At 38.1% G+C, this 12,868-nt stretch overlaps 1 protein-coding gene across 1 annotated transcript in view; it reads left to right on the forward strand.

Annotated features, from left to right (window-relative positions):
* Positions 1-12,868, forward strand: part of nphs1 (NPHS1 adhesion molecule, nephrin) — a 194,062-nt gene that overhangs the window by 115,100 nt on the left and 66,094 nt on the right. The window contains exons 10-13 of the mRNA XM_017722688.2: positions 5,671-5,828; positions 10,092-10,233; positions 10,442-10,566; positions 12,015-12,183. Of these exons, the coding sequence (XP_017578177.2) occupies positions 5,671-5,828; positions 10,092-10,233; positions 10,442-10,566; positions 12,015-12,183 (594 nt within the window). The remainder of the gene's footprint in view (positions 1-5,670; positions 5,829-10,091; positions 10,234-10,441; positions 10,567-12,014; positions 12,184-12,868) is intronic.

Genomic DNA, 12,868 nt, shown 5'->3' on the forward strand with positions numbered 1-12,868 from the left:
CTTACATCAAAAGTCCTCAGCAATCTGAAATTCTGCTCAAGCAAGTGTTTCTCCTTCTCGTCTAATTTTACAACAGCAGGTAGGTTTGTCATGATCCGTTCAAACAGATAAAAGCATGTCTTTTAAACATGTTGGTTAATCAGCTGAGTGGGTGAATATGCGTATGTTGATTGTTTGTGGGACCAAATCTGTGGAAGCAGTGTGGAAAATATATAATTAATCCATGATGGATTCTTAAAAGATATAGAAAATGTTCTACTAGGAGGCCAATGAATGGAAATTAAGGAAAACTGAAGCAACACCTCACATAACACAAGTGGTAAAACGCAATAATCTCAATTATCCTTGTAAATGAATGATGGTTACCACCATGCTAGAAACATTTGTCTGTTTCAAATTCTAAGGTGCACTAGGGGAGAAATTGCATGCTCAAATATCTTTTATCTTTTCAGTTAATCCTTTATCTTTTAAGTTAGTATCTTTAGTCTGCTGTAAACATTAAATTGTAACCAGTGGTGTAAATACTGGAAGAAACTGATTGACCCCTGAAATCCACCTCCTACACTTACTGACACACTTGTATCCCAGTTCACTGACAGCGTACCTCACCAGTTATTTACTTGTCCTCCTCTTATTCATCGTTCATCTCATCCACAGTGAACAGATCCTTCACAATATGCAACTTAGTGTATTCATTATTTATAATTCTAAAATGACACATTATCTAAGCTGCTTATCCTTCTGTGCCACTGGGGTGCTGTAGCCTATTCTAGTCATCACTGGGCAGAAGCGGAAAATGCCCTGGACAGGTCACAGGGCAGACACACACACATTCACATTTAGCAGTTTAGTGTGTCCAATTGGCCCGACTGCATGTCTTTGGACTGTGGGAGGAAACCCACGCAGACATGGGGAGAACATGCAAACTCTACACAGAAAGGACTCCAGTCGCCCGGCCGGGGAATCAAACCCAGACACTTTTTGCTGTGAGTAAATAAGTAGCCTAATATAAGTAAGTTAGTGTCAGATGCTAGCAAGAAGTGGCATGCATGGAGAGCATCAGTTTGTTTGAGAAAAAAGGATACCAGGGCCCTTAAGACTGAGGGATACCAGGGCCCTTAAGATCCTAATTATGCCACTTCCACGGTGGCTTTTATGACCATTTTGTGGAAAAAAGCAATGAAAGATGATACAGGTTCAGAAATTTTATGACACATTAAAAATGACTAAAAAACAGAAAATGTTCATTGGTGCAACCTTTAAGTATAGGACTGAGTCTGAAGAGAAGAATCTATTAGCAGAGAAAAAAGATTGTGGTTTATAAGCCAGTTGATAACCAATCATGAAGGCTCAACAAAAAGTTATGCTATGTCCCACGGTGGAGTACATCTAAAATTCCAGTAAAAGTTCATGATGTGTGAAATACAGTGTGCAAGGAAGGAGTCATTCAGAAAGGCCTGCTGTATGTCACACCTTCTGTGCTCTCTTGAGTTCTTTTAGACTGATGGACTCTATATAAAGGCTTCAACCTTTCATCCTGAGCCAAAAGCAACTGTTCACTGTATGTGGTAGTAAATGGTAGTAAATGGACACACTTCAGAAATTGCAGGCATTTAAACACTGGAATTTTACAGTATCAAAATACATGTTATGAACAGGAAATATTGTTTATAAGCACTTGCTAGGTATAAGGCAGTGGATACTACGAATAAATAAGTTATTATAATGTGTTATTTCTATTTCTAGGTCATTTGTACACATTTGTAAACCCCTTTAACCACTGCATGGATGATTTTGGGCCATTGCCAGTGAAGAGGTTGTATTAACTTGTGTTTGACTAACATTGTTAAAAGCTGATAAAAGCTTTTTGCTCACTTGACTTGCAGGCATTAGCAATTTATTTTTACACTTTCAAATACACTAATCAACTAATCATTGTCAAATTAGTCAGTTGTTTGAGGTGACTGTTTACCACTGTATTTGGTAATTGTGAAATCAGATCATTATCACCTGCATATTCCTTGTCACAAAAAAGTATACTTGCAACTGAAAGATTACAACTCACTGACAGTTGACTCATTACACAACAAACACTTTTAAGCTTGCTTACAAATAATACAGCCCTACTATCAGGTGCATTATGAATTGCTTGCCATTAGTTTAGTAACGGTTAAGGAGCAGGCCTTAATATCAAGTGTTACTGATTGCTTTTTATAGCTATTATAATAATGGGTTGCTGTGGAACTTTGTACACTTTCTCCCTCTTTATACCCCAACCTGGTTGTGGAGGGAAGTGATTCAGTTCACTGTAATGAAAATACATTGCTGGCTTGAATAGTGCCACTACTGCAGGCTTTGAAAATAAATAATGACTTGACTCGACAATAAAAAATCACCTGTGTTCAAGGTGCCTATAACTTGAGGCTCCTCCAGATTATGTTGCACATGGTTGATTGGGCTATAAATACCTGCAGGATCTGTAACAGGATTCATAGATTGAGAAAAGGTGGTACAGTGAAAGGAATATCTCTGTTGATGTGGGAAATGGGTCACAAAGTAGATGTTAATGATTGGCAAAAAGGAGTGATTATATTTGGGCATGCCAAAGGCTATAGTGAGAGGGAAGTAGCTGAATTTGCAGGTGTATAAAACTGTCCAGTCATACGGGTCTACCAGCAGTGACAAAAATCCTAGTCTACAGGAAATTCTGTCAGAAAGATGTAACTGATGGACAGGGACCCCTGGCGTCTTTCAGGGCTTCTGAATAAAAAACATTTTGCTTTCTAGCAAGAATTGCTTCTAGAAATCAACACAGGTCCTTCACAACCAATTTCAGAAAGAATTCTCCACAGGGAACTGCATACCATGAACGTATGGAGCAAAGCGGCACTCTTGCAGTGGTTGAAGAGATAGAAATAAATAAATAAATGGACTGTTCATGACTGGAAACAAGTTATCTGGTCAGATGAATCTTGTTCCTGCCTGTATGTGAATGATGTTGGGTGTTGTGTTCATCATAGACCTCAGGAAGCCTTCAATGAGGACTGGGTTCAAGGTGTGTTCAAGCCTGTCTGAAGGAGGCTCTGTGATGTTCTGGGAGTGTTTTAATTATGCAGAAATGGGTCATTTGATTGAGGTGACAGGGCTGCAAATGTGACTGATTGGCATGATGAATATTCAGGAGCTTTCACACATCTGGACTGACCTGCGAAATCTCCAGGTTCGAAGTTGCTAAAAATGTAGCAGCTGCTGAAATCTGGATGTTCTGGAAACACCCCCCTCTGTACCCCCCAACTTCCTGCATATACTTTGACATATACTGTGAGTTTGTGAATCTAACAAGCAACACATGCTGAGGCATTTGCAATTGGATGTGTTTACCTTTTTTCTGAGGACCAAATACCCCCAGATGATGAAAATGTTTAGTGGCTGTGGGGACATTTGGCTATTGTTCACTAGGACAAATTATTTCCCCCCAAAACTGCAGCTTTTCTTAGAAAAGTGAAAGAGAATACAGCTGATGCTGAGGTTAAGGTTATAGACGTGTTAGGTGTTCATGTCTGGGTGTGCGCATGTGGGTGGCTCATTGTTACAGTGCAAGGTCATTTGTCCAGTCCCTGAGCTTTTTTCCTGCAAAGCTGCAGCATTACAATGCCGCATTCCTTTGCTCGCAGACTCAGCCAGGAGGCCCTGAAGGACCAGGTCACATCAGAGGCTGAAGCCAGAACAACACAAACCATTTTCTGCCTCAGAGCTACAAAACACACCTGAGGCAACCTGGGTGCTCATGACAAAACATTTATGGATTTTCTCGGGCAGTACTGTCAGTGTCAAACACAAAGCATATGGCTCTCCTCTGTCTTCTACCATGGCTTTGGTACAAGAATATAAACAAGAGAACAAGAGTTACAGTCTATCTTATATTAGCAATAGGTGCATCTGCATGTATAAATTTGCATGTATCACATAATTATTCATATGTAATTACACTTTAGTTATATTATTTTAAATGCAATTAACTTTAATTTAAATTCTATTATATTTACATTCATGTTTCCACTTGTTTCAATATCAAACAATGACAGAAAATGGCAAAAATCTGATCCTTTGCTAACCCTACTGCTCCACTCTTCAAATGTTATTTTGTAACTACATATTAATGTAAAAAATTGACAAAACCTTTAAAAAACCACACAAACAATATCATAACGCACAACAATAGCCTTTCATATCCAGTAGAAATTATATTAAAATGTCCTCATAACACCCACATAGGCATCAAACAACACATTTAAAAAGCAGTTATTTTTATGAGAAGTTTATATCAGTATTCACAACATAAGTTTTTTATTATGCAAATGACATGGTGAAATGTTGATATAAGGCCTCTAAATATGAAACAAAATATTGAACATTTGTTCTGGTTTATTGCACAGTTACAGAGCGTTGTTGCCAAGAAATGGAACTTCTAAAGCAGAGGCCTGATACACTGTATAAGGCCCAATCCCATCTATTTTTACCCCTACCCCATCTTTTTGAGTGTCACCTTGCCTCTGAGTTACAAGGAGTAGTGGTTGAAATCTTCTTCTACAAAACGGGACCCTCAAATAAAAAAGAACATCACTTCATTAACAGCCTCTAGTGCTGCTCTGTAGGTGACCCTGCCAGTCTGCAGTGACAGCAGAGGAGGGTAAAGTTCAGCTCCTCACTGCTGGGCTTTGGTTAACTTTAGGGCATCATAAGCCTTCAAAGAGGGGACAATTATCATTTTAACTAATACTTTAGTGATATGAAGCTAAAGTCAGCTATTCACCAGCTTCGTGTTGTAATTTTCCCATTCCACCTTAAATGTACCTCCCAAGGCACCAAAATGTGTACCAAACTGCTGGGCCATTTAAGGTGGAATGTGACATTTAGCTAGCTAGCTACCATGACATCAGCATGCTATTATGACTCTTCATGCTTGTTATGAAGAAAAGGACCATAATACATTGAAATGCCATTCAACTTAGAAAACACAATGGTTATAGTAATTTTTTAATGGAGAAAAGTCTCACATTTGTGGGTTTCTTTGGTCTTTCCCGCCACCATCTTTCTAGTTTTCCTTTCTCATAGCACTGTATTTGGAGTGTGCCTCTAAAAAAAAACCTTCACCCTACTTCTCTATCGCAACAAAAATCTGGACATCCTACCTCCTAGGCGTGAACGTGCAAAATGGAGGAGTAGAGCCAAATGGTAGGGGCAAGAGGTGAAATGGGATTGGGCCGATAATTTCTATGTAGATCCTTTCAAATCAGACTTTATGTAGTGCTTTTAAAGAAACTCCTCTACTTTCACACACTAATGTGCCAGGGACTCAAAGTTTGCATTCTCCACTTTTAACACTGCATTTAATTTCTGCATTTCTTCTTCCTTTTCAATCAGCTACAAATGAGAAATAATTCAAATAAAATACTGCATTGGCTGCTGAGAACTCTGAGTGTTTCATTGTTAAACTGAAATTTATATTTAAGTGAAATATACAGAACAGCTGGTATTAAGTAAATAATTCTGTTAATTCATCCAACAATTAATTAATTTATACGCCTTCTGAAACACTATTTGAACATGTTTAGTAACATTGGACTTCTCCTGTTTCGCAATGTGACTGCTTTTCCCACTCTGGTCCAGTCGAACCTGCTGAAGTGACCCTGCTGGGCTCCGTCGAGGCTGTAGAGGGGACGAAGGTGACCCTGTGCTGCCACACCTCCTCCAGCAACCCCCCAGTCCACATCCGCTGGTGGCTCGGCTTCAGAGAGCTCAACAATGCCACAGTCACCATCTCAGAGGTAAATACACTCACCATCACACTCCACTGACAAATGGCTTTACATACAGTACTGACGTATTTGTCCTCCCCTGATTGCTTCCCTTTTTTTTTTTTGCCTATCACACATCAAACAGATCTTCTAACAAAATATACGGTTAAACATAAGATACAATTCTCAAGTAATTGTTTCAGTTGTTGAAAGAAAAAGGTTATGCAGAGCAAAACTTTCTTACTGGCCTAATACTTTTACACAGTACTCTATGATGTAGGCCTACCATCAAAGTGTAGTTGATAAAAAAAAAAAAAGTTCTGAATAGGAAAAATCTTAGATTTTAAGTGCGACTAGTTTAAATTATAGTCTAAAATGTTAAGATACTGGCCCTTTTTATCAAAGTTGAGTAAAAAGAGCTCAGATTTCACCATCTTTAATGATGTACACAAACAGCACCTCATTTACATGTAGTTTGCATGAAGCATGTCCTAATTTATGCAGATGTTTTGGTAGAGCCACTGGCCAAACTGTATATTTAATAAAATGGCAGAAACGTGTGTGTGTGTGTGTGTGTCTGTGTGTGTGTGTATGTATATATATATATATATATATATATATATATATATATATATATATATATATATATATATATATAAAATCATGGAATTTGCACACACTATATAGGACTATGAGATTGGATTTTCAAATTATCTCAAAAACTGAAAAATGACTAAAATGGAAATATGAGTTTTTTGTTCCAACAGCAGCTATATATATACACACACACACACACACACCAATCAGGCATAACATTATGACCACCTCCTTGTTTCTGTGCTCATTGTCCATTTTATCACCTCCACTTACTGTATAGCTGCACTTTGTAGTTCTACAGTTACAGACTGTAGTCCATCTGTTTCTCTGATACTTGGTGTGTGTGTGTGTTGCGCTGGTATGAGTGGATCAGACACAGCAGTGCTGCTGGAGTTTTTAAACACTCTGTCCCGCTCACTGTCCACTCTATTAGACACTCCTACCTTGTCGGTCCACCCTGTAGATGTAAAGTCAGAGACAGTAGCTCATCTGCTGCTGCACAGTTTGTGTTAGTCATCCTCTAGTCCTTCATCAGTGGTCACAGGACGCTGCCCACAGGATGCTGTTGGCCGGATATGTTTGGTTGGTGAACTATTCTCAGTCCAGCAGAAACACTGAGGTGTTTACAAACTCCAGCAGCACTGCTGAGTGATCCACTCAGACCAGTGCAACACACACTAACACACCACTACCACCATATCAGAGTTACTGTAGTGCTGAGAATGATCCATGATATATATGCATTGGGCACTTTATTAGGACCACTCCTCTTACCATATAGGAGCACTTTGTAGTTCTTATGACTTTATTATTAATAGTATCATTTCAGTGTTGAGCCCTACATCATTGTTAATGATGGAGGGCTCAATATTAACTTCTTTGATTTGTCTGGCAGTTTGTTTCTTCCCCCTTTTTTTAATGAATCTTTTCATTTCTGGGTCATAGATGTCATTAATTTGGCTTTGAAAAGCTGCTGAGTGTTTCCTAAGCATTTCAGACAGTTGTCCTAATAACGGGCCACAAAAATGACCTTATGTAGCCTTTTCTGTAATGATTCAGATTCATTTCTCTAACTGATGCTTGAAAAACTTAAAAAAAAAAAAAAAACCTCTCCCTGACTGCAACCTGGCTCCCGTGAAATATATCTCAGTGATTAGTTTTTTTTTTTTTGTTGTTGTTGTTTTTTTTCCCCTTTTTTCTGGGCAAGAAAATAAGAGCAATTCAAATGGTATTCACAGCCATTTACAGCAGTACATTTCTGCGATTAAATTTTTCTGAGAAGAGTATCATTTACAAATTGTTTAACATCGCGACGCTTTGCGCTCATGTAGCACTGAATAATTTAGTCATATATGAATCACTGCGCTCCTTACAGGAACTTTTGAAGCGAGACTTTGAAATTGCTTTCAAAGAGAGACGAAATGTGTAACCAGGGTGTTCCTTTATTGAGTGCTTGATGAGTTCAGCCTTGAAGTCAGGGACAATATAAAACACTGTCGAGCGCAAACCCCCTCTGGGGTCCGTCCACTGACAATAAATGACTTCCCAAGGTGGAGTGTTTGATTAAAAGAATAATTTGGCTATTATACTACAAAATAAAGCTGGCGCACCTTGACCCTAGCACGGCTCTGCTGACTTGGCCTATAGTTTGGTTTCTATTAGCTGCCACTAAATTTCCTGTGAGATCGGGGGTGGGGGGGTGGGGGGGGGTTGCTTTCGTTCCCCATGTTCTTCTTCTACGAGGCTTGATTTGAATGAAATGTAAGTGGATAAAAGCCAATACGAGGCAGCCACAAGCCTCTCTGGCCTCCGCCTTGTTCATTTTGATTATTTTACACATATATGATCCCACTATTTCTTCAAATTTGTATATATGTAAATTAAATGACAAAAGAATAGGACTGACCTTTCTGGCTGATATTTCTGGAACTACCTGTGTTGCTTTTTTGCTTTTTCGTGACAGTTTTTTGCTTTGCACACCAGTAATTATATGGAGATGCTGAGGCTCTTCAGGCAAGCTTAAATGAAGCTTCTAGAAAGTGAACTCAGAGCTCGGAATGATGGGGGAAAAAACATACCAACAGTTGCTCTGGTGAAAGAAACTCAGCAGCCTTGAGGAGAAGGACTTAAAATAAATGTGCATTTTTCTTTAGTCTTTAGAGCTCCAGCACATGAAGAAAACATCTATAATTTCAACCACTGAGTCAAGAAATGCTTTTATTGCAGTAAAAAACACTGGATTATATTGAATCTCTCGTCAAATCAGTAACATTGTCAGAGTGAAGAGTTTTGCTATGTTTTTCTTTTTGTTTGTTTTCTGTTTTCTTCCTTTTCAAAAACAAATAATAAATGAATAATAAATAATAAAGAATAAATGCTGAAATATAAAATATGAGAGTTAGTAACATGTTTTTTCCCCCCCTTTCCCCCACAAACCAGATCATAGGGATGCACTTCCTGCTTAAAAATGCAGGGGTGTGGCTAAAATATTGTTTCAGGTGACATGAATATGTGGGACAAAATAGTTTACAGGAGAGGGCAGAAACATTCTTAACCTTCCATGAAAGTTAATGTAAAAATATATATATTCCAAGCAGTTTTGGAGTGTTTCTATTGGTCCATTCATCATGAATTCTTCACACAGTGTGAAGGACAGCTGCCAAGCTCAAATGATGCAGAACATTATAAAATGCAAAAAATTGGAGGTGCTTGAGTTTCTTTTTGAGTTTCTGTTGAGTTGAACAGCTGCCCATCCTGTGCCTCTGATGCTGTTGCCTCTTCTGCCTTGATTAGGTGCCACTGCCCACCATCCTTCTGGACCAGCTTGAAAACCATTGAGCTTCTTGTTGTACAATGCTGTGCAGTCCTCACCCTCAGAAGCTGCTGCTGTCGCTGTATAATCATAAACTAATGAAATTAACCGCTACCCCACCTGTTTTTCCTGCTTTGTACTATAATACTTTAACACTTTACACTAACAATGTTTGCTATCCGGTGTCAACCAGAGGAGGATGGGAGTCTTGGTTCTTCTCAAGGTTTCTTCCTCTTGCCCTTAGGTAGTTTTTCCTTGCCACTGTGGCCGCTGGTGGCCGCATGGGGGCTTGGACCCGGATTTTTATTTTCTTTTTTTCTGTAATACGGATTGTTCTGTAGAGCTGCTTTGTGACAACACCTGTTGTAAAAAGTGCTACATAAATAAAATATATATTTATATACATAATTGGAATATATATATATATAATATATATATGCATGTATGTATGTATGTATTCATGTATGTATATGATATGTGTATGAATGAAAAATACCCTCATTAAGTGAATGTATATGTTATGTATACATAAAACATACTCATTGACTACGTCTGGTACATATAAGGAACCTGCAGTCACTGTTGCTCTCACTGGCCATCAGTGATGAAACCTGGAAACTGTGAAACTCTCCATTCACACAGTGAAAGTAATTTTATTGAATTATTGAATTTAATAAATACATTTTTATTCTGCTTATCTTGTCCACTCATACCTCTAAAATATACACTGTTTCTAAATGGAAAAATGCTTGGTGTCAGATTTGATCACATAAGACCAGCATGTTTAATCACAATTAACTACACAAACTGATGATAATTAATCATGATTTTTTAAAACTTATTTCTAATGCAAAATGTATTGAAACTATTTTCTTGTGCTGAAGGGAGAGAATGGAGGGATGATGACCATGTCCAATTTGACCCACACTGTGTCCAGAGAGGAAAATGGACTCCCTTTTACCTGTGAGGCATTTAACAAAGGCACACGCTTCTCCAGCATCCAATCCAAAACTCTCAGTGTCTACTGTGAGTACATACACAAACGCTGCTTTGCTCTGTGATCATTTCCCTCTATAATTGCCTGCCAGTGGCTTCCAGGTGTGTGTACTGATTGAACAATGAACCAATTACAATAGCACTCAGTGATTACAGAGACAGAATTAACAAATGACGCTCTCTCTCTCTCTCTCTCTCTCTCTCTCTCTGTCTCTCTGTCTCTCTGTCTCTCTCTCAGATCCTCCTCAGAAGGTGTGGTTAGACGCTCCTCCGGAAGGAACTCCTCTGCGCTCTGGGATGACTGTGCGTCTGGTGTGTTTCTCCAGTGGAGGAAATCCTGCAGGCCGCCTGACGTGGTTAAAGGTGTGTGTTTATGAATGTGAGTGTAAGTATTTGCCCCTCTTAATTTATTCGATTTTGCATATTTGTCACACTCAGATGTTAAGATCTTCACACAAAATGTAACATAAGACAAAGACAACCTGAATAAACACAATATCCCATTGTTAAATCATATAACAACTGTTTCATTTAATATTGAAAAAAGGTATCCCAACACCAACTTATTTACATAATCGACCAGTTAATCAAAAGAGAAGGAAAAACCCTTTATGTTCCATGTAATTCAGTGGAACCAGATGTCATTTTAAGTCATTTCGTTTGGTCCATCCATCACAACAACAAATATTTTCAAATCAAAAACTGAAAAAATGTCAAAAATGGAGATACAAGGTTTTCTTGCGACAACACTGATATGTTATATGAGGATCTGAAACCATTTAGTGTTACAAATATGCAAAAAAAACAGGAAATCAGGGTGGAGCAAATACTTTTTCAGCATTAACTGCTGAGCACTTTCACTTTCTTTCATGTAGTCATAATCTTGTAAATGTTTTTGGATTGGAAATTTTTAATTATTGCGCTTGAAAGTTAAACTGTAACTATGTTTAAAAATGTTTAACTGTATGTTTAAAAAAGAGTCTTTGGAAATAATAGAGTCTTCAAACATTTGAAATCATCAGCTTCTCTTTACATACTGTGATCATATCAGGACAAAGGATCAGTGTGATCTAGAAATGCTTCAAAATTTACTGCAGTTACAAAATGTTATATAGTAACATACTATAGTAACATACATTAAAGTTGAGGACATGTTTTCATTCCATTTTCAGTCATAGAAGTTTACATGTTTACTATGTATGACTGTAAATTAAAAAACAAAAAGAATAACCCTCATGTTGGAATGACTGAGATCTTTTTCAGTCTTGATTGATTTGACGTTAAATAGGTCAGGGTTGTGGTTTCTTAATTGCTTTGGACTGTGGAAAACTTGATTCAAGTGTTAGACATTATTTGCTTTGTGTTTAGGTGTCTGGACTCACTGTCTTAATCCTTTACAGAGTCTACATGAGGAAAAAACTCACTTTTGATGTAGAGAGCTTTGATGTAGTGTGTGAAGTGTTAAAGCTTTAAAGTGTACTGTTCTCTCCCTGTCCACACAGTCCATATATAGTCGCTAAGCTCATGAATTTACTTTCTTTATGATGTCACAAAAACTCATGGACATATGTCAGCCTACAGTAATTTAGCGTTGAAGTTATAAGGAGTGTTTCATCCCTCCTCAACTGACATATTAGAATCAGTTAATAAGTCTTAGAACTAATAAGTGCTTTAAAGGGGTTAAAATTGAATATTTGTTTGATTTTCTGTTTAGTCCTTGTTGAATTTGTGTGTGTGTGTGTGTGTGTGTGTGTGTGTGTGTGTGTGTGTGTGTATGTTGATGAGTTTCTGGTTCTGTTTGGCTACATTAGAACGGTAAAGTGGTGCAAGTCCCATCAAAGCATGTCCAATCTGAGCGTGGCGTATCGCGGGAGTTCCTCCTGACCCTCCATCCCAGTGATAATTTAGCCACCTATCGCTGTGATGCCACCAACGAGGCCAAAAAAGTGAAGTCGGCTGAGATAAAGCTGCAGGTCCAGTGTGAGTATATCACAGTTATGTGCTTCCAGACTAATTTCATTTAGCTTTTTTACAGCTTAAATAAATAGCTTGCTTCAAATGTAGTCATAATCAAGTGGTGACTGTTCACAAAAATATTAATGCATATCACATAGCTACATAGGGTAGCAGTATAAGCACAGGTGAAGACAGCAGTAGCAGTAGTAGCATAGCCAAAAGCAGCAGTGGCAATAGCAGCATAGGTAAAGTAGTAGTAGTAGTGGTGGTGGTAGTAGCATAGAAGTAGCATAGCTAATAAAAATAGTAGTAGTTGATATTGGCTAGTAGCAGTATAGTTGAAAACAGCAGTAGTAGTTAGTTAGTAGTTAGTAGTAGTAGAGTAGTTAGTTATAAGAGTAGTTAGTAACAGTAGTGGTAGTAGGATAATGAGTACTTGCAATAGATGCATGGCTAACAACAATAAGAGCAGTAGTTGCACAGCTGAAAGTAAAGCATTAGCATCACTAAAAGCGGTTCTAGCTATACTAACATAGTTCAAAACAGTAATAGAACTATAGCATGGCTAAAACAGTAGTAGACATAGTTACATAGCTAGAAGCAAAACATCAACACACCTAAAACAGCAGTAGCATTAGCATTACTAAACCAGAGGGGCACTCAAGTGTGAGTAGGCTGAGCTGATCCATTAGCTTTATTCCCAGGATGA

Source organism: Pygocentrus nattereri, chromosome 17 (genome assembly GCF_015220715.1).
Source record: "Pygocentrus nattereri isolate fPygNat1 chromosome 17, fPygNat1.pri, whole genome shotgun sequence".
In the NCBI taxonomy this organism is placed as follows: Eukaryota; Metazoa; Chordata; class Actinopteri; order Characiformes; family Serrasalmidae; genus Pygocentrus; species Pygocentrus nattereri.